The sequence below is a fragment of the Macaca mulatta genome, chromosome 5 (assembly GCF_049350105.2).
Source record: "Macaca mulatta isolate MMU2019108-1 chromosome 5, T2T-MMU8v2.0, whole genome shotgun sequence".
Lineage (NCBI taxonomy): Eukaryota > Metazoa > Chordata > Mammalia > Primates > Cercopithecidae > Macaca > Macaca mulatta.
Genome location: NC_133410.1, coordinates 60,828,140 through 60,853,439, shown reverse-complemented (window position 1 = coordinate 60,853,439; position 25,300 = coordinate 60,828,140). Strand labels below are relative to the sequence as shown.

Sequence of the window (25,300 nt, the reverse complement as noted above, 5' to 3'; positions counted from 1 at the left end):
TGTACCAATTTCCTCTTGGTACTGGTTCTGCTGCTGAGGAGGTACCTCAGGAGTTAAGCTGTCCTGGGCCTTGGTAATCCAGGCATGGGATTCCTTCGGCAATGTATTTACCTTGAAAACTTAGCATCTGCTTCTTGATTCACTTTTTCACAATTCTATGCTCTGGCAAGCAAACACAGAGTTTGCGGAGCTATGGTCTGTGGGTCCTGACTCCATTTCTGTCTCTTCAGCAACAGGCCTTAATACGGGTCTATTTCTTATAAACAATGGACTCGGGTTGTTCTTCAGAGTGAACCTGCTTCTAATTGCTGGGCTGCATCTCAGAGGGTGGCTCTTCAGAATGGAGGTAATTATGATCATTACTTGTATAGGGAAGGCAAAGCTTTACCTCTCCTTTCTTAGGGTCTTTGGCTGGGCCTGTGAGTTACACTGAAATAAGATAGATGGGCAGAAGACAATCATTCGGATTTTTACATGTACACAGCAACCCCCAAAGAGGTGGCAAAATCTAGGCCAGCCTGGGAAACATAGTAAAACCCTATCTCTACAGTGCTTACATATTAGGTTGAACAAAGAGAGGTAATTATGGAAAAGTAATTGCCCAGACCAGGGCAATAAACTGAATATCATGATTAAGTCACATAAATTTTTTGTTTTCTCAGTTTATATAAACGTTATGTTTACACTATGTTGGAGTCCATTAAATGTGCAATTGTACTATGTCTTAAAACTAAGAAGATATTTTAATTTAAAAATACTTTATTGTGGCTGGGTGCAGTGGCTCATACCTGTAATCCCAAGACTTTGGGAGATTGAGGCGGGCAGATCATGAGGTCAGGAGATCGAGACCATTCTGGCCAACATGGTGAAACCCTGTCTCTACTAAAAATACAAAAATTAGCTGGACGTGGTGGTGCGTGCTTGTAGTCCCAGCTACTCGGGAGGCTGAGGCAGGAGAATCGCTTGAACCTAGGAGGCAGAGGTTGCAGTGAGCCAAGATCGTGGCACTGCACTCCAGCCTGGTGACAGAGCAAGACTCTGTCTCCAAACAAACAAGCAACAAAACAAAACAAAAAAACAAAACACTTTATTGCTCAAAAATGCTAACAATCATCTGACTCTTCAGTGATCTTTTTGCTGGTGGATGGTCTTGCCTTGATGTTAATGGTTGCTGATTCCTCAGAGTGGCAGTTGCTGAAGGTTGGGGTGGCTGTGGCAATTTCTGCATCATTTCTGCAGTGACTTCCTCTACTGAAGTTTGAATACCTCGAAGCCACCCATAAGGATGAGAATCAATTTCTTCCAAACTTCTGTTAATGTTCATATTTTGACCTCCTCCCATGAATCACAAATATTCTTTTTGGCATCAAGAATGGTGAATTCTTTTCAGAAGGGTTTCAATGTACTTTTCCCTGATCCATCAGAGGAATGACTATCTATGGCAGCTATAGCCTTACAAAATGTATCTCTTAAATATGACTTAAAGCTGAAATCACTCCTTGATATATGGGCTACAGAATGGATACTGTGTTAGCAGGCATGAAAACATTCATGTCCTTGTATACCTCCACCAGAGCTCTTGGGTGACTACGTATGCTGTCAAAGAGCAATAATATTTGAAAAGAATCTCTTTTTCTGAGCACTAGGTCTCAACAGTGGGCTTTAAATAGTAAACTCTGCTGTAAAGTGATGTGCTGTCATCCAGGCTTTGTTGTTTCATTTACAGAGCACAGGCAGAATGGATTTAGCATCAATCTTAAGGGCTTAGGATTTTCAGAATGGCACATGAGCATTGGCTTCAACTGAAAGTCACCAGCTGCATTAGTCCACAATATGAATCAGCCTGTCCTTCGACACTTTGAAGCCAGGCATTGACTTCTCCTCTCTAGCTATGAAAATCCTAGATGGCACGTTCTTCCACTAGAAGGTTATTTTATCTACATTGAAAATCTTTTGTTCAACGTAGCCACTTTCATCAGTTATCTTAGCTAGATATTCTGGAGAACTTGCTGCAATTTCTACATTAGCACTTGCTGCTTCACCTTGCACTATTATGTTATGGAGACAACTTCTTTCCTTAAACCTCATGTATCTACCTCGGCCGGCTTCCAAGTTTTCTTCTGCAGCTTTCTTACCTCTCTCAGCCTTCACAGAATTGAAGAGAGTTGGGTCTTGCTCTAGATTAGGCCTTATTTAAGGGAATGTTGTGGCTGGTTTAAACTTCGATCCGGAGCATTAAAACTTTCTCCATGTCAGCAATCCAGCTGTTTCGCTTTCCTGTCATTTGTGCGTTCACTGGAGTAGCACTTTTAACGTCCTTCAAGAGCCTTTCCTTTGCATTCACAATGTGGCTGTTTGGCACAAGAGGCCTAGCTTTCAGTCCATCCTGGTTCTGACATGCCTTCCAATTTAAAATGAGAGATATGTGAGTCTTCCTTTCACTTAACCACTTAAGAGTCCACTGTAATTTAAATATTGCTATGTCTCAGGGAATAGGGAGGCCCAAGGAGAGGGAAAGGGATGGGGGAATGGCCGGTACTGGAGCAGTGAGAACACACAACATTTATGGATTCAGTTCACTAGTCTTCTAGGGGTGTGTTTCATGACACCACAAAACAACGATCATAGTAATATCAAAGATCACTGATCAAGCTAGACATGGTAGCCCACACCTGAAATCCCAGCACTTTAGGATGCTGAGGTGGGAGGATCGCTTGAGGCCACAATTTGGAGACCAGCCTGGGTAATATAGGGAGGCCCCATCGCTACAAAATATATATACATATATAGTTTATTTTTAAAAATTAAAAAGTAAACCCTAAGATCTCTGAGCACGGATCACCATAACGGATATAATAATGAAAAAGTTTGAAATATTGCAAGTTACCAAAACATGACACAGAGGCACAAAGTGAGCACATGGTATTGGAAAAAATGGAGCTGACAGACTTGCTTGAAGCAGGGTTGGCACAATCTCTTAATGTGTAAAAAGCACAATATCTGTGAAACACAAGAAAGCGAATTGGAATATAACAAGGTATGCCTGTATATAAAATATACATACATAGATACTATACATATAAATATAAATGTGCATATAGTATATATTAATGTCTTCAAATAGAAACACACAAAGAACGAAGCTATATATTAATTCATCAACATGGAACTCACAGCCAACAGCATTATAACTCATTCCTATAATATGTAAATAATGAGGATCGACTGCATTTTGAGTAAAATAACACATTATCACATAGATATAGAAGTATAAGTCCCAATAATTCATCTGAAAGTCTTCATCTCTGTTGGGGAGGGGATTAGAAATAAAGAAAGCACAACTGAAGCTTCTATAATAAACTTTACAAGAGGAGAATTTCTTACTTTTAGCAGCCCATGAAATAAATTTTAAACAGCATAGAAGAAGCTGCAAATTCTCTCTATAGGTACAGATTTTATATTTTTAATATGTCCACCTCAGAGGGATCTATCTATCATTCACTGAAAAATCCGGAAACTTGAAGTTTGTGGCAATGAAAGTGACTCTATCTTGGGAGCTAATCTGCCATGTTGACTTCTAACTAACCCCAGTCCTAAAGATGCCTCCTGAGTCCTATTTTATTTACTGTCTTTAGTGTAAGGACATGCCTGCCATTAGATCCAAGCAACCTTGAAGTTATCATACAAATTACAGGCTATGACCATATAGCATTCTTGCCTGTTCTGGAGGGTTGCCTTTAATTGTCTCTATACAGCACGTACACCCTTTCCCTATGGTATAAAAGTCCTGGGTCTGGGGCGTATTGATGCAGAGCCCTACCTGTTTTGCTGCTGCCCAAGAGCATGCTTCTATCTTTAAGTTCCCCAATAAATCATCCTTTACTGCAAACTGGTTTTGTCTGCCTCGTTCTTTGGTTCCTTGGGTCCTTCTGCATTTGGGGGCTGCTCTGTTTATGTGGCCCTTTCACAGAAACTTATAATTGGAAAAAATTCTTCAAATTAATTGTGCAACAGTTGGAACATGCAGATATACAAAAATACAGCTGCTATCAAATGAATATAGTCAGGTATATTTCATATTCCATTTTTATGTTGTCCTACAGAGCTACAGTTTGCTCAAAAGACAAAAATCAAAGCAAATTAAATACAATACTGCCTTCCCAATTCCCAGTTAAGGCAAAACAAATGTATTAAAAATTGCCTCATCAGAGGTACAAAGAGAGAGAAGCATGCCTGTGAAATCTCAAAATGGAAAAGATAGAAATTGGATATTTTCCAAAGTGGCCTCTTCTTAATGAAATTCTAGCAGAGATCTTCAAGGATAGAGATTTGGGTCAGGTGTTGGGGCCAAAACAGGAGTTCAAAACCAGCCTGGACAATGTAGCAAGACACCATCTCTTCAAAAATTTTTAGAAATTAGCTGAGAATGGTGCCATGCACCTGTAGTCTCAGCTACTCAGGAGGCTGAGACAGGAGGATTGCTTTAGCCCAGGAATTCAAAGTTGCAGTGAGCTAAAACTGTACCACAGCACTCCAGCCTGGGTGACCAAGTGAAAATCTGTGTTTTAAAAAAAAGGATAGAAATTTCTCTTTTGTTGCCTTAGAGTAATTCAATAGGAATGGTTGTGGTTGCTTTCTTAAAGCACTGATTTTTATTTCAGGTATTTCCACTGATGCTTTTGTTCTAAAACACAAAAAATGTCCTATTTTATAAAACAAAACCAGCAGTATAGGACTAAACAATTGAAAGCAGGCTATCTTGCAACATTTACCTAAATACTGGGCAATAAAGCAAGCAGTCAGTAGTAGAACACAAGGAAACATGGTCCCTCTGTTACTTACTCTTTGGGGAAAGTTTTGTCAATGTCTCCGTCATGTTCAAGTTACAGCCATCCAAAAAGTTAGTGTTTTGAGAAGTAGGCAAGGCCTCTTAGGAAAGGGCTTCCTTAGTTTTAATATAGTTGATTAACAAAACTTGAAAATTTTGCAGCTGTTCCTTGCCTGCTATTTGTTTTTCCTTTTCTTGTGCTATCAGCCAGACCTTGTGGTTCCTTTTTTTTAAAAAAAAAAAAAAAAAAAAGATAAGGTCTCACTGCTGTTGTCCAGGCTGGAATGCAATGGAGTTGCCTCGTTTCACTACAACCTCCGCCTCCCAGGTTCAAGTGATTCTTCTACATCAGCCTCCCGAGTAGCTGGAATTACAGGCATGTGCTACCACACCTGGCTAATTTTTGTATTTTCAGTAGAGATGGGATTTCACCATTTTGGCCAGGCTAGTCTCGAACCTCTGACCTCAAATGATCCACCCACTTCAGCCTCCCAAAGTGCTGGGATTACAGGCAGTGAGCCACTGCACCCTGCTGACCTTGTGGTGCCTATGGATGTATATCAACCAGGATCAAAATGCTTTTATATATAGTTCCTTTTTTTTTTTTTTTTTTTAGACAGAGTCTTACTCTGTTGCCCAGGCTGGAGTGCAGTGGCATGATTTCGGCTCACTGCAACCTCCGCCTCCCGGGTTCAAGCAATTCTCCTGCCTCAGCCTCCCAAGTAGCTGGGATTACAGGCACATGCCACCACGCCTAATTTTTGTATTTTTAGTAGAGATGAGGTTTCACCATGTTGGCCAGGATGGTCTCCATCTCTTGACCTCGTGATCTGCCCGCCTTGGCCTCCCAAAGTGCTGGGATTACAGGCATGAGCCACTGCGCCCGGCCTTATATATAGTTCTTAACTGGGATTGTGGAGGGACTTAGTTGAAACAGATATGAAGGCTAGGCTTTCTGAGCATGGGGATAGAGAACTGTGGAAAGGGAGGATCCTCTTTTGGTGGAACTAATCCTTTTCCTCAGGGGCAATCTCTAAAGCCAGAGTAAAATACTATTTTATCAAAATTTTGGCTTTGGGTTGATCCTAATTTCCACAATCTTAAAAAAAAATTTTGAAAAAGATATAAATTATCTCCAACAGATTTCTTCAATAATATCTTTCTCTTCATGGTAATAAGCAGCACAAACTAATACACCTAATAAACATTTACTTACTAAAAGTTTTTAAAAAATGCATTATTAACAACAGCAATATAATTACTATATAAAGTTCAAAATTTCTAATAATTCCTTTTGCTTTTAGATTGTATTCCACTAATGGTTTTCAGTCAAGGCAATTTGTTCAAGAGTCACCCAATAGCTCCCCCTATGTGGCTGTTAGTCCTTACCTGATGAACAATTTAGTTCAGTTTCAGTTTGCTTTATTTGTTGGCATCCTAGCAGCTGTCAGTTCGAAGCTCTTAGAGCATTATGGCTTTCAGGTGCTATGAGAGAGAAGGGTCTACTCTATTTTGAGATGATAAAAAGCACTCAAATAGGCCCAGTGCGGTGGCTAATGCCTGTAATCCCAGCACTTTGGGGTGCCAATGTGGGCGGATCACTTGAGGTCAGGAGTTTGAGATCAGCCTGGCCAACATGGTGAAACCCAATCTCTACTAAAAGTACAAAAATTAGCCGGGAGTGGTGGTGCATGCCTGTGGTCCCAGCTACTCAGGAGGCTGAGGCAGGAGAATCGCTTGAACCTGGGAGGCAGAGGGTGCAGTGAGTGCACCACTCAAAAAAACAAAACAAAACAAAACAAAAAAAAAGATGACTGTCTTCAAAATTCTGTACAATTTTATTTTGCAATTATGTGATCCATCTAGAATGTTGAATACATAATTATAAACACGATTCACATGCATGCTCTCTTGCTAAGTTTTCCCCTATGATTTAATTTCTATTAAGATTAAAATATACTGTCATATACTTGTTCTTTTTTTTTTTTTTTTTTTTTTTTTTTTTTTTTTTGAGACAGAGTCTTGCTCTGTCGCCCAGGCTGGGGTGCAGTGGCCGGATCTCAGCTCACTGCAAGCTCCGCCTCCCGGGTTTAGACCATTCTCCTGCCTCAGCCTCCCGAGTAGCTGGGACTACAGGCGCCCGCCACCTCGCCCGGCTAGTTTTTTGTATTTTTTAGTAGAGACGGGGTTTCACCGTGTTAGCCAGGATGGTCTCGATCTCCTGACCTCGTGATCCGCCCGTCTCGGCCTCCCAAAGTGCTGGGATTACAGGCTTGAGCCACCGCGCCCGGCCTACTTGTTCTTAATTGTTCTTAACTGCCATAATTGTTCTTAAAATTTGCTAAATCCTTTAGCAGAGCTTTTCAAAGAGCAAGCTTTTTAAATTTATCTTGCTTTTTCTAAGCTATGAACTTTTAAATTTTACAAGGTTCTCAGATCAACTTAATCTTGTTTTGTTAGACTAAGTGTCTGTTTTCTGTTGCTTATAACAGAATATTTGAAACTGGGTAATTTATAAAGGAAATGAAATTATTTCTTACAGTTATGGAGGCTGAGAAATCCAAGATCAAGTAGGTACAACTAGTGAGAGCCTTCTTGTAAGTGGGGACTCTGGAGACCTGAGGCAGTGCCTGGTTTCACATGGTAAGGGGGATGTGCATGCTTCAGTGCTAGCTCAGGTCTCTCTTCTCCTTATAAAGACAGCAGCTCGGCCGGGCGCGGTGGCTCAAGCCTGTAATCCCAGCACTTTGGGAGGCCGAGGCGGGTGGATCACGAGGTCAGGAGACCGAGACTATCCTGGCTAACATGGTGAAACCCCGTCTCTACTAAAAATACAAAAAACTAGCCGGGCGTGGTGGCAGGCGCCTGTAGTCTCAGCTACTTGGGAGGCTGAGGCGGGAGAATGGCATGAACCCGGGAGGCGGAGCTTGCAGTGAGCCGAGATCACGCCACTGCACTCCAGCCTGGGAGACACAGCGAGACTCCGTCTCAAAAAAAAAAAAAAAAAAAAAAAAAAGACAGCAGCTCTGCTCCCATTATAACCTATTAATCCATAAGCCAATTGATCCATTTATGAGAAGAGAGCCCTCATGATCCAATCACCATGTAATGGCCCCATGCCTCTCAATACTGCCACACTGGAGATCAAGTTCCAACATGAGTTTTGGAGAAGACATTCAAACCATAGAACCAAGGTTTGCCCATCTAAAGTATTCTCTTACTTAGCATTAGCTTCATCACACTAGTAGTTTTTAATTATTATTTTTTTAGACAGAGTCTCATTCTGTCGCCTAGGCTGGAGTACAGTGGCGCGATCTCGGCTTAATGCTACCTCCACCTCCTGGGTTCAGCGATTTGCTTTTCACTTTCTTAAGAGTTATCAAGGAGATATCTCAAATCTTCATATTCCATATCATTAGCAGAAGAATACATGTAAATTCAGGGTTTTTAGAGTTTGCTTAAACTGTACATGGATCAAATTCTTACTTACATATTATTTTAGTTGTATACATGGTACAGAACCACCACATTCCAGAAACTTTGGATAAATAAGATTATCTATGACTAATATTGTGGCTTTAGGAAATTCCAACTTCTCAAAACCAAATGATTTTATAAAATACAATCATAGTATATGAAAAAAGAAAACAGATAACTAGAAAATACCCATTATTACAAGTTTAAGCAACACTAGTAAGGTTCAAATGGAAAATCTACACATTCATATAATTTCCAGATTATCTGGGTTCTGCTTGAACCAGCTCGTAAGGCCCAAGTGTTTATAATAATAACTCATTGTTTTACTCATATTTACATGAAGCTTTATTTAGCTTTAATACAGAAATCTAAATTCTTGCATGGTTCCAAATATTATGCCTGAAATTCCAAAGTCTGCATTCTGTAGTAGCTGCAGTTAACACCTAGAGGAAAAAAAAAAAAACTACATTCTTTAATTTTTTTTTTTTCTAGGGTCTGCATTCCTACTGCTTCTGGGACTTAAATCTGATATACAGGCAATTTTAAAGGTGACTACTAAAAAAAAGAAAAGGTGATTCCTGGGATTCTTAGAAGAATAAAATATGAAGGTATAAGGGTGATTTAATGATAGGTGCAAAATAAAAGCAGATTATGCGTCCAATAAAAAAAAGAAAACAAAAACCAGCAAAACACAGAAGGTACCAAGGTTTTTTTGGGCACTCATTTTTTCACACAAACTACAATTTTCCCAACGTCATCTAGGACGACCTCTGTACCGCCTCTGAGATGTGAACTGTGAGAGAACATTTTAAATGGTCCATTTTTAAGGCATGATAAATCTAAGCACTGGCAGACAGCCTTGGTATGTAACAAACCGCACTGCTCATGCACCTAGAAGGTCACGATAAATGAACAGAATGTAGAGTAGGAGTCAGCCCACAAAAGGGAAGATAGTTTTGTTATTGGGAAATCAAAACTTAAGGGGTGAAGGGAATGGGGTATATAGCCTTATAAGGGGGTAATGAAACTTAGGCAATGTCCCAGAAGATTGTAACGCCATAGTAGTTAGCCAATCAGAAACTGGGGGAGGGACTTGCATGCTAGGAGGTAAATTACCTGCTGTAACTGCACCAGACACCCAGTCTTGCAAGACTGCCATTAAAAGTCTTGTTTCCACTGTTCTTTGTGTCTCCGAGTCCGTTCTTTGGGTTTGGACAGGTGAATGTGAGATTCTTAGATGAAGATATGGTCTTTAGCTCGAGTGCTGTTAAACGTACCTGAAAAGTCTTCTCCCCAAGTTTGGCTTTTCCCTCAAGGTTCTTAATGAGGCTTTGCAACCTCTCCTGGGTTATCTGTGAGGGTGGCAATTAACAATTTTTATTTTCTTTTGTAAGCCTCATCTTCGCACTTAGAACATCTGACTAGGATAGGATTTGTTGTTTTCCCTTCTAATGGTCCCAGGGAAAAGTAATTTGGGATCATTTCTGATATGCCAATTCTATTAATATACGTTTGAACTCAGGTATCCTAAACTATGAATTGATCCAGGAGTGAGTCTCCCTCCCTGACTCTTGAAATGAGAAGCATTTATTAAGAGAGTGAATCTGGCCTAGAGACAAAAATGAGACCCACAGGAACAGATCTCCTGTAAGAAGGGTGGGTAACATCCCTGTGGGGAAGGGTGACACAAACATTACAGTCCTCACCCAAGGAGACAAAAGCCTTCCTGAACTCTGCAGGGCCCAGTGAGGGGATATAGGCAGGCCAGACAGCAAGACATCAAGGGGTCTTAAGAGCATGTATATTCCCTGTTCTGTAGCCCTGACTTCATTCAGGCTCTGAAACTGCTTCAGGCTATGACAAACTTGGAAATAAGACCACAGACTTGCAATTTTCTGAAATACAATACAGATTTTTTGCTCTTTACTAAAAAAAAAAATATGCCTGAAGAAAAAAATCAAGAGTATTTACCATCCTGAAGTCAGGCAACTTCAGGTAACTGATTCACTTCAGTTCATAATACACCAGTTTTCTTTATACATGGGTTTATCCCAAGATCCCAGCTACCCTCACTTGTCAGAAATCATTTTGGGATCTTTGGGATCTTGGAGGAAGGGCCCTGTATTCTCAAACTTCCTGTATATATTTGAAAAGAAATTTCAAGTTTGAAAGTTTGACAGTGGGAGAGCAATAAGAAACTAAGCACAATATACATTTGAAAAAAGATACAAATATACATTTTAAAATCAAGGGGACTCACAGTAAACAAGGTAAATTATGCAAATGAAAGAAGATTCATTTATTTGAAAAGGGAGTATCTGGAGATAGGAAAAACCAAAGGTGTTTTTTCCTACTTTCTTTTTTGTAGAGACGAGGTCTCACTATGTTGCCCAGGTTGACCTGGAACTCCTGGCCATAAGGATCTGCCCTATCCTGAAGCTTTCAAGGGGTCCCCAGGCACCAGTCATCACATGAGTATACAAAAGACACTTAAAACTCTGCAGATTCCGCTGGACGTCAGGGATTGGGGATAAAGACCAAATACGTATTTCACAATATCATAGCACCTTACTGTTTGCGTCTCAGCAAAAGTGACAAACACAGTGGGAAAAGGAGACTGATTTCTCTTATGCCATTACAAGAAAAATATCTGAGTGAGTACACAGTAGCACACACAGTAAAGGCAAAGTTATTCCAGAGGTAATTTGTAACTGCCAAAATTTTCCTCAAATTCTTTCCTCTTTTTATTATGACGCAAGCTGCACACACATTTCTGCCTCTGCATCCTTGATTGTACATGCTGCAAATATAGTCAATTTGCATTATTTGTGGTACTTATGTTCCATAAAGTTCACAAACACTGAATTAGTGAATACCAAACCACTGCTCCTAGAAAACACACAGGGTTAGGTTTCTGCAAACTTTGTTTTTGTCAACAGATCAATACAACATATTGTTGATTCAGTAACACTGAACTCTCTGCCAACAGCATTATAACTCATGCACGAATGAAGCTTATCTAATACACTTATTTTCTCCTTAAGGCACATCACAGTCTTCTTGAGCTTAGGAACATTAGACAGCACTCCAGCAGGACATTTGGAGGCCATTTTAAACAGTGAAATCAGCAACAAAAAGAACAGAAATTAGCAAGACATGGGACTAAGTAGACTCAAAAACGATACATGTTTACAGTATAAGAGCTGAAACTAGAAGGCAGAGTACCATTTGTTTGACTTCTGTTGGGAGGTGACTCACATTTTTTGCCTACAAATGGCCTCAAAAGCACTTGTGCAAATACTGGTTCTGGGGTTATGGATAGATTTGAGCAAGTAGGCAAATTTACAAACATAAAATCCACAAATAATGAGGATGTTTCAATTCCTTCCATGTGGTTGGGAAGCACAATTGCCCCAATAGGACAGTCAGAAACCAGGACTAGGAACTTACATGCAAAAAGAAACTAGTCTTAATTGCCACCATCTATGTCTAAGGGGAACTGCAGTAACATGACAAGCAGAATTCTTATCTCTGTGCGCTGTACATTTTTTGTATTAAAAAACAACTTCATTAAGTAGGTGAACTAAAATTTAAGAGACATCAAAGAAATGACTAATGAATTTCACTTTAGTTTTTATTTTATTGTAAAACATTGAGATGGAATGATAGGGTTTCCCAGAATCAGGTCCATATTTTAACTAAATGAAAATTTATGATTTATAGTCCTCTCAAATACCTGTCATACTTGATATCTCAACCAGAGCTAATCTTACCTCTTTACAAATTATGCAAGTAACTGGATCCACAATTTATAACACCTGTCAATTTTTCCTGTATTAAACCTCTATCATAGTTTAAGCCTATTAGGGTACTTAATCCTTACAAATAAACAGGTTTAAAATCACCTCAATAGGCAACTGCCCTTCTGGTTTTCTTCTTTGACTAAACAAACTGAAAGCTTAAGATTTTCCATTTTGGGTGCTAGCAGTACATGGTGCTACACTCTGTATTCCAGACTTCTTAAATTACAGAAAAAGGAACGTACACTTTTTGTATTCTTTCTGAGCAGGGCTGGAGGCAACATCATCTACCATGCTAGGTACTTGTATGCATGTACTACTCTACTGCATATATTTCAAGTCGCTGCCCCCTTTTCTTTTTCAACCATGCATTAACTCAGGATCAATGTGTGTTCCATTAGAATAAGATTTATTCACTAGGAGTTGCTAGAAAACCTTCCCGGTATCAATGAAGTCCCCGTATTTTGAGTCCTAAGATTTTTCTGAAGAGAAAACCATACATATATAGCCTTTTTTCAGATGCTCAAAGAGGTCTAAAATCCTCTTCACCTCCAAAAAAAGAAACATCTCAGCCGGGCACAGTGGCTCATGCCTGTAATCCCAGGACTTTGGGAGGCCGAAGTGGGCAGATCACTTGAGGGCAGGAGTTCAAGACCATTCTGGTCAACATGGTGAAACCCCATCTCTACTAAAAATACAAAACTTAGCTGGGCGTGGTGGTGCAGGCCTGTAGTCCCAGCTACTCAGGAGGCTGAGGTAGGACGATTGCTTGAACACGGGAGGCAGAGGTTGCAGTGAGCTGAGATCATGCCACTGCACTCCAGCCTGGGTGACAGACAGAGATTCCGTCTCATTAAAAAAATTAAAAAAAAAAAAAAACATTGCTGGGTGAGGTGGCTCACGCCTATAATCCCAGCACTTTGGGAGGCCAAGGCAGGTGGATCACTTGAGGTCAGGAGTTCCAGACCAGCCTGCCCAACATGGTGAAACCCCATCTCTACTAAAAACACAAAAATTAGCTGGACGTGGTGGTGTGCACCTGCAATCCCAGCTACTTGGAGGCTGAGGCAGGAAAACTGCTGGAACCCGGTGGGTAGAGGCTGCAGTGAGCTGAAATTACACCACTGCACTCCAGCCTGGGCAACACAGTGAGACTCCATCTCAAAAAAAAAAAAAACATGAATCATCTCACTGATCTTCTTATTTTACAAAACAGTAATATGCAGTATTGCTTAGTTTAATTTGACAGCATTCAGTAGCTAACCCTATTCTCCAAAGTTCTGGTAGCTCTAACAAACTGGAACTTTATAAACAGAGACAGGCACTTTGGTTCTATTCTAATACTTTCACAATTAAACATACTGCATTTATAACATTTAAAAGATTTAAATTACTGTCAAATATATCTGGATTGCATCTTTTTTTTTTTTCTTTCTCTTTGACAGAGTTTTGCTCTTGTTGTCCAGGCTGGAGTGCAATGGAGTGATCTCAGCTCACTGCAACCTGTGTCTCCCAGGTTCAAGCGATTCTCCTGCCTCAGCCTCTCAGGTGGCTGGGATTACAGGCGCCTGCCACTATGCCCAGCTAATTTTTTTGTATTTTTTAGTAGAGACGGGGTTTCACCATGTTGGCCAGGCTGGTCTCGAACTCCTGACCTCAGGTGATCCACCCACCTCGGCCTCCCAAAGTGCTGGGATTACAGGCATGAGCCACCGTTCCTGGTCTGGATTCCATCTTAATGTACAATATTTCATGAAGTTCATGATTTTAAAAAAAAGGAAATCAAATAACATCTGAATTTCTAAGTCTAAATACATTAAGGTGATAGTGACTCTTGCAACTGTTTTTAAATTATTGGAAAATATGTCATTTTCTTGAAATGAACTTGGTATTAAAGGCAGCAAATATGTCTTTATAAGGAGTCTCTGAATCTGACTTGGTCGATGGTATTCGGCAAAGTTGGCGAAATCCAGGAGAACGCAGCAGCAAGTTCTGTGAAAGACCCATGAAGCTGGAGCATAACCAGTAGAGAACAATTGACTATAAAGAGAAGACATAAATGTTAGCATCTGTAATTCTACCAGGACATCACAGTCCAGACATAGGCAGGCAATAAAAAAGAAAATGACAATCTTTGTAAACAGAAGTATGCCAAGACTGAGCAAGACTTGTAGCAGCTACTAGATTCCTGAGATGGATTAAATAGACAGGTAAAAAAGGTTACAGACAGACCAAAAAGCAAAAATAAAGGGAAAAGAGAAGTATGGAGGGTAGAAAGTAAAAAGAAGCTTAGGCAGAGGCTCAAGAGAGATCTCATCTCCCTTCTTCGACAATGGAGCATACTTTTTCCCCATGAAAAGTCCTGTCCAGCTGCTTACATACTGAAGGTGGAATACTGGAAGCGTGGCATTTATGATGGCAAACTTAGCCTCCCTAGACCTCATTTTCCCCATATAGTCATCTATCTTCCAAATGTTTCCTAATAGCCAGTTTCTCAGTGTAGTAAGGAATGCATTTTCTTTGCCTTCTTCTGAGACAAACAGCCTCAGCATTATCTCCAAATTTCTTTTGTATTACCATTTTGAGCAGCGGTCCCCAACATTTTTGGCACTAGGGACCATCTCATCTATAAGGCATTAGGGACTGTCCTCATCTACAAAGTCGGGGCAGTAATGCATCTACCTCAGAGGATTGCTGTGAGGAATAAATGAGATAATTCATGTAGTGTGGTATGCAAGTATGTGGTCCACATTTAGCACTTACATTTGTTATTTGTTCCAAAGTCAGTCTTTAGGGGCAGAAAGTAGCACATCCTCAAAGGTAGATTAGCACAGTAGTTAAGAGGAGGTGCCAAACTGCTTAGATGTGTGTTAAGACTCTATCACTTATAGCTAAGTAACCTTGGATGAGTTACTTAACTTCTCTGTGCCTCAGCTTCCTCATCACCAAAGTGAAGATTATAATAGTACCTTTATCGTTGCACTGCATAGCACCCCAATTATATGGGGTAAATAGTACCCCAATTATATGGGGTAAAATATGTAAAACATTTAAAACAGTGCTCAGCACAAAGTCAATGTTAAATAAATATTGTCTATCATCATCATTTGACTTACCCACCAACAGAAAAAGAACCTGAGCCTAACTACAGCAGACTATAAGTTGACAGCTAAGTATCAATCTCCCCTCTTCCCTAGTAACAAAATCCTAATTTTTATTTGAGTAGGCGGTCATCTAAAAAAAAAAAAAAAAAGAAAAAGAAAAAGGGGAAAAAAAAAGACTGTATTTCCTTGCCTCTTCTGCAGTGAGGGATGGCCATAAAACTACGATGTTAACACAGCTGTTTGGTGGAACATCTGGCAAGTCTCCTTAAAAGGTGCTGACTACACTTCAGGCACCCTTTACTATTCCTGCATGATAACAAGCTCTAACAGCCATGACCGTAGTATAGACTTGAAATCACAGGCTGTGGACAACAAAGCAGAAAGAGAGCAGCAGTCTGGGTCTCTCATCTTCATGGACTTGTCCCATCACCCCTAAGCTGCTTAATCAGATTTCCTATAATTGACAGGATAAATTTTGGGTATTTAAAGCATTGTGTTTTAGATCTCTTGTTACTCATTTTGAACTTAATCCCTCCGTAAAACTTAACTGCTTGTATTTTATTTTATCTGGGGGGTTCTTCAGTATATAGCTGGTATGATTTCTCTGTGGAAATGTAGTGAATCTGTGCTGTTCTACTTTTACAGGGTATTTTATGACATTACTACTACTATGTAAAAAGTTCTATAATAGACACTCATTTCATTAATTCTCACAGGCATTATGATATCTATTTTAGAGATGAACAAACTTATTCTGCATAGGATTAATGACAGTATTATGTTCAGTAACAGCCTAAAAAATACATTTTGATGCCAAAAACATATTGCTTTAGATTCCTATAAAAAATACTGTGGGCCAGCTGTGGTGGCTCACACCTGTAATCCCAGTACTTTGGGAGGCCGAGGCAGGTGGATCACCTGAGGTCAGGAGTTTGAGACCAGCCTGGCCAATGTGGTGAAACCCTGCCTCTACTAAAAATACAAAAATTAGCCAGGTATGGTGGCGTGTGCCTGTAATCCCAGGTACTAGGGAGGCTGAGGCAGGAGAACCACTTGAACCTGGGAGGAGGAGGTTGCAGTGAGCTGAGATTGTGCCATTGCACTCCAGCCTGGGCAACAGAGCAAGACTCCATCTCAAAAAAAAAAAAAAAATACTATGAAGTAGTTTTATATATGCTACACCCTAACTATTAACAACAACTGAATTTGACTTTATGTGTTGGCTCTGAGTAAACATAGAGATATACCCAACACAGCTTTTGCCTCCTTAGAAACTTCTAAAGTATTTGTGGGAAACATGCAAAAGACTGAACTAACGGCAAACATAACTGCTTCTTTTTCTATTTCTGTAAAGTTTAATTAGGTATATACAGGGATAAGTTTACCTATTTCACAGAGTTGTTATGAGATTAAATAATACCATACAGGAACCCAAATGGTCTTAGCATTTTGGTTTGTTTCTTTTTTAAGTGCTAAATTCTTTGCTCCAGTTTACATAGGTAGAACTAATTCAATATACCAAGTAGTCAAATGGAAGAAATACTATATTCATGGTATTACGCAAAACACACTGCAAGATTTAAAAAAGGCAAGAAATAGAGACAGATTCGTTACCACAGAAATACTGATTTGGTAAGGGATCAAGTAGTCAGAGGAATTTCAACAGAAGAGGCAAGATCCCAGCCAGTCTAAGCTAAAGTCAGAGAGGATTTAGCACATGCTACACACAATGTTGGTGCTTACTCACTGAGGGTACCGTTGCAGCAACTGGAATCATCAACACCGACATTGCACGGACAAAGTATGTAGCATATGTCTGCAAACGAGATATTCCAATATTTTGTAGAGCAGAAATCTGAAGGGGTAGAACATATACATGCATAAAGATTATTAAAATGCATATTAAATCAGACAAGCTTTAAAATACAAACTGATTTTTCACTGGCGTCCATCTACACTTTAATAAAAGTAATATATATATACAAAAAACACTGATTAATCTATATGGCTGATCATCTTTTTATTTTTTGAGACTGGGTCTTGCTGTCAAACAGACCAGTTTGAGGCTGGTCTCAAACTCCTGGGCTCAAGTGATCCTCCCGCCTCCTCCTCCTCCCAAGTAGCTGGGATAATAGGCATGCACCAACCACTGCACTCAGCTTGATCATCCAACTTTTAAAAACCTTAATAACTGGCCTAGGTGGAAGGATCACTCTAGTCCAGAAGTTTGAGACTACAGTGAGCTATGATTATGCCACTGCACTCCAGCCTGGGCAATAGAGCAAGATCTTGTCTCTTAAAAACAACAACAACAACAACAAAAAATCACTTACTAATTATGTCAAATTCTTAAATTCTTAAATGACACTTTTTTGGCACAAAGTGTCAAAAAACAAGGGCAATGATTTAAATGGTAGCTATTGTCACAGCATTCTTCAAGCTCCACTTAACAATGATTTATATGGTAGCTACTGTCACAGGATTCTTCAGGCTCCACTTAAGAATTCTGCACAAGGCTGGGGGCCTGTAATCTCAGCGCTGTGGGTGGCCCAGGCAGGCCGATTGTTTGAGCTCAGAAGTTTGAGACCAGCCTAGGCAACTAGGCAACATAGTGAAACCGTCTCTACAAAATATACAAAAATTAGCTGGGTGTGGTGGCATCCCTGTAGTCCCAGCTATTTGGGAGGGAGACTGAGGTGGGAGGATCGCTTGAGCCTGGAAGGCACAGTGAGCTGAGATCATGCCATTGTACTCCGGTCTGGGAGACAGAGTAAGACTGTTTCCAAATAAAAAAAAAAGGAGGAAAAAAAAAAAAAAACAAACTTCTGCATAATTATGACTCTAGAGCCAAACTACGTAGTTTTACATTTTTATGCCTCACTTTCTCTGCGTTAAAAAAGGATAATATTTAGCTCACAGGGTTATTCTAAGAAGTAAATGAGTTGACTTATGTAAATTGCTTATAACAATGCCTATGGTCAGGCACAGTGGCTCACATCTGTAATCCCAGCACTTTGGGAAGCTGAGGCAGGCGGATCACTTGAGGTCAGGAGTTCCAGACAAGTCTGGCCAACATGGTAAAACCCAGTCTCTACTAAAAATACAAAAAATTAGCTGGGTGTGATGGTGGGCACCTGTAATCCCAGCTACTTGGGAGGCTGAGGCAAGAGAATCACTTGAACCTAGGAGGTGGAGGTTGCAGTGAGTGGAGATCACACCAGTGTACTCCAGCCTAGGAAACAGAATGAGACTCTGTCTCAAGAAAAAACAAAAAAAACAAACAAAAAAACAAACAAAATGCTTTGAACATAGTGTATGTTAAGTAAGAATAAGCTTTTAATAAGCTTTTATTTTTCTTTTAGAGATGAGGTCTCGCTCTCTGTCGCCCAGGCTGGAGTACAGTAGTAGGATCACAACTCACTGCAGCCTCCATCTCTTGGGCTAAAGCAATCCTCCTGACTCAGCTTCGAGTAGCTGGAACTAGAGGCACATGCCACCATGCCCCACTATGAAAACACTTTCATTAGTCTTTAAAAGACATAGAGGAAAAGACTAGGGGATTGACATTGATTCAGTGTAACCTCGTGCTTATCACTTCCTTCTTTCTAACAAATATTCACTGAATACCAACCACAGGGGATGGTGCTAGTGCTCTTAGGGAAACATATTTGGACTACAGGTAGAGTCTTTCCTTAAGAAACTTTCACTCAAGACCTTATATTATATCGTCTTCATTTTCCTCATCTGAAAGAATAAGGAGTGTATTAGATTTCACAAACAGGGATCAGAGGTCATGAGGTCTGGGAGATCTCTCCTGAGGTAAATCATTTTTAAGATTTCTTCCAGTTCAGTCTGTTCTACTCAGAGTCTGAGAATAATTTATGAAATTATATTCATGCTTTCCCTAAACTGCTGAGTAAAGCAGCCTGTGATAAGGGTTAAGACAGGACTGAGAGAGCTGGGTCCCAGCACTTTGAGAGGCCGAGGTGGGTGGATCACCTGAGGTTAGGAGGTCGAGACCAGCCTGGCCAACATGGTGAAACCCTGTCTCTACTAAAAATACAAAAAATTAGCTGGGTATGGTGGCGTGCACCTGTAATCCCAGCTACTCAGGAGGCAGAGGTTGCAGTGAGCCAAGACCGTGCCATTACACTCCAGTCTGGGCAACAAGAGCGAAACTCCATCTGAAACGAAAAAAAAAAAAAAAAAAAAAAAAAGACATGACTGAGAGGTCACATTTTCTATGTGTATGCTTTTCCCATTTCATCTTATAAAGACATTCAATGACTTCTTTAAGGTCATAAAGCAAGAAAATAGCAGTCAGGGCCTGACTGTGTTCCCCGCCTACAAATTTACATATTAAATAACACACACCCAACACCAGTCTATTGTAAGAATACAACCAGATTGACTAGGCATCTTCATTACTGTTTTTACCAAAAGCAAATCACAAAATTCTATGTATCAGAATCATACAATTTTGAAGCTGAAAGAGACTTGGAAGTGTACTAATTCAGTGCTTTTACTTTAATTTCGAGAGTTCTGAGGCCCACAGAGGCCTAGGCCAATGCCTGACGTGGAACCAGGAACAAAGGGATCTCACTTCTAACTCAGAGCTATCTTCACCAACTCAAACAAAAATAGATTTGAAGTCAGAACAGCAGCAACAAAAATCCCAATAAATGGCAAACAAATTTCATTTAAAACTACTGACCTCCACTATTAACAAATTGATGACGCCAACAGAGATAGGCAGAATCCAAGTGGAGTCCGGTGCAGTGAGGTCAGGAAACCACAGAATACCACCAGTAGCTAACTGTTCCTGAACAGAAAAACCTGCTAAAATAGTTTTATAAATAAAACAACAGAAGTCCTAAAAACAGCAGAGAAAAATATATAAGACATAAATAAGTACTCTGACAATTCCAACAGTGTCCCTCACAGGAAAGATCTGCACTAGATTTATTCCAGTTTTTCACTCACAATATATCTATTTTTTTCTCAATACAAAATGTTGTCCTCAACACAATCTGTTTACACTTAAGACTTTAAATTCTATGCTCTTATAAGGAAGATACTGAACATATCCTAATTGTGAAAAGTATGCTTTTTTTTTTTTTTTTTTTAGTACAAAGACAATGTTAAAGAACTTCTTTGGGAGACTTATATAATAATTACCTTCTGAATGTGCTGCCCCGGTGCTTAAATTCCGGAGAGCAAAAGACATGAAGATCCACATTGGAAGCTGAATCCAAACCAACACAGTGGCTTTGAAAGGGTGGCAGTTATCTCGCACATATAGTTCTGAAATTATCCTCTTCATATTCTTTAGATAAGTGAGCCTAGATTGAGGTTAGTGGAAAAAAAAGGGAAAGAGGAAATGTCATCTAAGAATCATGCTTTATTTCCATAGCACAAATAGTGCCTGCTGTAGTTATTAGCTAAAGGATTTGTATAAGGGTTTCAGCTGTCACAGGCATGTTGAGGGGTTCCCTAAAGAACAGGCAAATAAAGCCTTTTATCAAAACTTCTACAATATGGTAAATAAGTTACATAACAATCTGAAACTGTCAGACTACAGGCTTTGTCTCTGGTGGTCTTTGGCTGATTAGGCTTTTAAAGTAAATTTCACTACTGACATGGTATAACTACAATTAATATTGGAAATACGGAAGCTAAAGCAAACTTTAATCAAATCTCTCCACTCCAGACAAACTTAATCACTTCATCTCTGAATATACCTTTTGGAGCTATGTGGTTTTATACTGTGTATGCTCTTGGCCTGTCAAAATAGTCTCCATTTTTCAATCAACTATCTCACAAAGATATTTTTAACCTGTTTCTCTGTTAACCATTAGTTACTACTGTTTTTTTCCTGAAATTTTACTTTTTAGAATAGTCTTCCTTCAGGTCCAAGAGAATATGAGTTAAAAAACAGAAACTAAAGTATTCTTGAGGGGAAAGTCTTCTATTTCATTCATCTTTAAATCTCCTGTATCATACATTTTGTACAGAGGAGGCATTCAATAGTTTTTCTGAATTTAGTCAAATTATAGTGTATAATAAGACAGTACACAAAGACATTCTAGGTCCTTCATAATTTCACATCTGCCTATTCTTCCAATTTTATCTCGTTACTCCTCTAAGACACCTGCATATTCTGGCCCCTGAATGACTTTAGTTCGTCCAACAAATCAGACTTCTGCATAGGCATGCCTTTGGAAGTACTGTATTATATCATCTGTGTGGAAAGCCCACTTTCCTGGCTGTCCATCTGACACACTGTCTTTCACCTTTGAAGACTCAATACTATTGAATGCAGGAAGCTGGCCAACACTGTGGCTTGCACTTGTAATCCCATCTACTTGGGAGGCTGAAGTGGAAGGATTGCTTGAGGCCAGGAGTTTGAGACTGGCGTGAGCAACACAAGGAGACTCTGTCTTGTTCCAAAAAAAAAAAAAAAAGAAAATGCCAGAAGCCCTCAGATGTCTCCTCCTAGAAAGAAACATCTCTAAGGATGTATCTGGACAACCATCCTGCCAGTACGGCTTAAGCAAAGTGCCACAAGTCTTATCTAGGCTGCGTTGATAACCCAGGCAAGCAGCTATTAATTTGGTTCTTTTGGCCTATGGCTGAAGCTTTCAACTTCTTTGATCAGTAAAATTTCAAAACTATAGTTCTGTCAACTTTTAATTTTTACCAAATAAAGACATTAAACTATCACCACGATTTTTTAAAATGTCAGATCTTTTTAACACTAAATAAAGGACACAATCTCATATTAAAAATAGTTGGGAAATTTACACCTATATAAAAATATATGGTTAATAATATATACATAACACAGATTGATACCAAAAAGCCCTTTTTCATTGCTTAAAAAGGAGAATAATTTGTCATAGTCTAATAAGGATCAGAGTTTGGGAAACTGATTAAGGAGTTGATTGAAGCAGGAAGGCTTGTAAGTTCCCAGTAAATGAATGCAGACATCCTTGGGCACAACCAAGCACCCTTAGATTGGGACTTACCAAGAACCCAGGCAGACAAATGCACAGAATAACCACAAAGGATGGACAGTACCTTAGCTATCGAAGTGTTTCTACTGTGGCACTTACGTTTTCTACCTCCTCTTTCCTGTGGGCTATTACCTGCTGTATCTTTTCCAAACGGTCAAGATTGTAAACAACCTGCGTCATTTGTTGACAAATATCACAAAAAAATGGCAAAGTACCTTCATCCTGCGAAGCCTGCCCTGACTTTCCTTGATGATCTAGCTCCTTGTACATAATCTTTATAGAGTAGTTAGTTCACTGACATTATTATTTGATTACAGGTCTTTTTCAATAGGCTGGAATCCCTAAAGAATAGGAACATGCTCTTATCTTTCTCCATTTATTTCTTTGCTTTCAGTCCAGCATATGAAACTATCATGCCATATTAATAACTTATGAAAATATAAAAGAGTAGGCCAGGTGCGGTGGCTCACACCTGTAATCCCAGCACTTTGGGAGGCTGAAGGGGGTGGATTACCTGAGGTCAGGAGTTCGAGACCAGCCTGACCAACATGCAGAAACCCCGTCTCTGCTGAAAATACAAAATTAGTCGGGTGTGGTGGTGCATGCCTGTTAATCCCAGCTACTCAGGAGGCTGAGGGAGGAGAATCGCTTGAACCCGGGAGGCAGAGGTTGTGATGAGCCAAGATCGCACCATTGCACTCCAGCCTGGGTAACAAGAGCGAAACTCTGTCTCAAAAAAAAAAAAAAAAAAAAAAATATATATATATATATATATATATATATGTAAAAGAAATACTGCCAAAACTACAGAATACTCAAACTTATAATTAACATCACTAATTATGTGTGTGTGTGTGTGTGCGCGCTCTTACATGGATATAATTTGCTTACCTGGCAACTCTTTCGGACCACCCCAACTGATTTGCACGAACTACAACTTCTTGGTTAAGATGCCTGGCAATAGCTTTTATTTCTGGCTGCAAATTTTCCACCTAGCTAAAAAATAGGTTTTGTTATGAGCATATAAAAGATCTTTATTCACAATAACTCAGAATTTTTCACATTATTCCCTCGAGTCATTTAAAAATGTAGTTTACTGATCATGTCAAGAAACCTTAAGTCTAAGCACAAGATGTTAATTTGCTTAAAATGTCCTCAGTCACAACCAAATTCACAATGTATACTTATCCATGTGATCCTGGGTAAGTAACTTAACCTCTAAAATCAGGTTCCCTCACATATAAAATATATAACAGCACCTACTTCACAGGGTTATAAGTATTAGATGAGAACTGCACCCTGAGCTTTACTGTTCCATCTTTAGATTTCCTAGTAATGTAAGCGGAGAAAACAGCTGTCTGTTAAGAACCTTCCACTGCGATAGCCACAAATCAAAAACAAAAATAGCATTTATTCCTGCCCTGTGTTCATTCTTCCTGTAAAATGGCTCACTGCCTTAATGTTGCTGCTGATTCCGTTCCTGTTTTGTTTCCGGTTTTTTTCCCCCATGCTCACAACTTGAAAACATGAAAGCCACTATTTTTGAAATATCCCATTTGAATAATCAAGCACTTGAACCCGTATTATCTGACCTGCTCTGATAATGTTGTGAAGTAGGCAAGGAAGGTACTGCTATCCTTATTCCTCAGAAAAAAGGATTCAGCAGTAAAAGTTCAAGTGACTGCGACCGACCAGACACAGTCTTAGTCGGGCCTGGACAGGAATCAAGTTCGCAAACTGTTAGTCCAGTAGTTTCTTCCTAATAAAAAAGATCAGCTGGAATACTTTGGGACGAAAGACGCTGCAGACATACTGGCTGTTAAAACTTTTAAGACATGAATTTTATAGGTTTCGCCAACACAATTTCTTCTGCGACTGATTTCTTTGACTCCGTTTCCCGAGAGCAAGTATAGTAACCACTTGTGCTTGGAGTACAAATCCAGTAGGACAAACGAAATGACAGGTACATGTATCACAAAATATTTAACACACCTAATGCTAGTTAAATTATTTTTAACGCTAAAATGGTCACAATGAAATGGTCACGATGATTAAGCATTAAGCACTGCAGCAGGCAACATCGTGGGTTCGAAAACCCTGAGTGAATGTCGGCCTTCCTACGCCGCAGGTGTTGCAGCGCAGGGTACGCGCACGGCTCGGCGCCCCTCACCTTGGCCAGGATGTAGTGCTGGTAGGCGGCCAAAGGCAGCGTGACAGCACCCCGCAGGGCCACGGTGGAGAGCAGAATGCTGCCCCACCAGGGCAGGCCCGTGGTGGCCTGCACGCCGAGCAGTACTTCTTCCGCAACCCGCACCGGCGAAGACGCGGCCAGGGCCTCGTACCAGCTGTTCGCATGGACTGCACAGACTGGTGCCACTGCCCACACTGAGAGAGTGGGGCGTTTGGCGCCGCTCGTAGGAACCGGCGCAAGCGCCGGGTCCCTAGCCCGCAGCTGCAGGGCAGGGAGCGGCCGCAGCCACCGACCGCCGAGTCGGCACAGCATTTCTGCACCACGGCAGAGCCCGGAACCCGGGCTTCACAATCCTGCCGACATACACCAGCCAGCCAAAGCTGTTAACGCGCACGCTTCTGCAACAGCGGGCATAAAGCGCGGGCGTATCCGCCTGCAGCCGCGATTGACCTTCCCAGTCAAGCCGGTGACGTCTTGCGTCGCAGTTGATATGACGCAAGAGATAGGAAGGTCCCGCCTTTCCCACGCGGCACTGGGCAGGCCTACTGCGCACACGCGAAACTTCCCTCTGCTAGGGTGGTTACTCCGAGGCCGGACCAAAACTGCAGACATGGGTGGAGCCTGCTGCCCTCCGCGGGGCTGGGTGTTCTCTAGGGAGCGCTCGCCTTGCAAAGTTCATCTTCACCGTGTAACTTACCATTCTTTTTCACTAACGCTAATCGTCATTTGTAGTGGAATTATCTTTGCTCGGTGTTTTTTTTTTGTGACCAGAAGCTGATCCCCAACCTTTTTACGTGCACCTGATTGCTTCCGCTAGCGATTACGATAGGTTATAATACGCGAGTCACACGTTGCTAAAGTGCCGGCTTGTAGAGAGACGCATG

At 40.4% G+C, this 25,300-nt stretch overlaps 1 protein-coding gene across 29 annotated transcripts; it reads right to left on the bottom strand.

Moving 5' to 3' along the window:
* Positions 1-11,921: 11,921 nt before the first annotated feature.
* Positions 11,922-24,908, bottom strand: COX18 (cytochrome c oxidase assembly factor COX18). 29 transcript variants are annotated; one of them, XR_013417936.1, is made up of 7 exons: positions 24,396-24,908; positions 23,117-23,217; positions 20,388-20,551; positions 19,924-20,048; positions 16,953-17,064; positions 13,779-14,145; positions 11,922-12,711 (listed from the first exon to the last, which is right to left on the bottom strand). XR_013417936.1 is itself a non-coding variant. In XM_078003494.1 (7 exons), the coding sequence occupies exons 1-6, from the start codon at positions 24,726-24,728 to the stop codon at positions 13,972-13,974; spliced, it is 1,005 nt and encodes a 334-aa protein (XP_077859620.1). In that variant the 5' UTR covers positions 24,729-24,908; the 3' UTR covers positions 11,922-12,697; positions 13,944-13,971. The 29 variants fall into 29 exon arrangements, 4 of the variants coding, with proteins under 4 accessions (XP_077859620.1, XP_077859622.1, XP_077859623.1 ...); XR_013417938.1 differs by having other exon boundaries at positions 11,922-12,697; XR_013417935.1 differs by having other exon boundaries at positions 11,922-13,023; positions 13,797-14,145.
* Between the last annotated feature and the right edge of the window lie 392 nt (positions 24,909-25,300).

What these genes read in the sequence shown, in the direction of transcription:
- COX18 (XM_078003494.1), bottom strand. Translation starts at nt 24,728, where the DNA reads ATGCTGTGCCGACTCGGCGGTCGGTGGCTGCGGCCGCTCCCTGCCCTG. An exon ending in AGCACTACATCCTGGCCAAG is followed by an intron (nt 23,218 to 24,395) that starts GTGAGGGGCGCC and finishes TTTTTTAGCTAG; the next exon opens with GTGGAAAATTTGCAGCCAGA. An exon ending in TTGCTGCAACGGTACCCTCA is followed by an intron (nt 14,146 to 16,956) that starts GTGAGTAAGCAC and finishes TTCTCTTTATAG; the next exon opens with TCAATTGTTCTCTACTGGTT.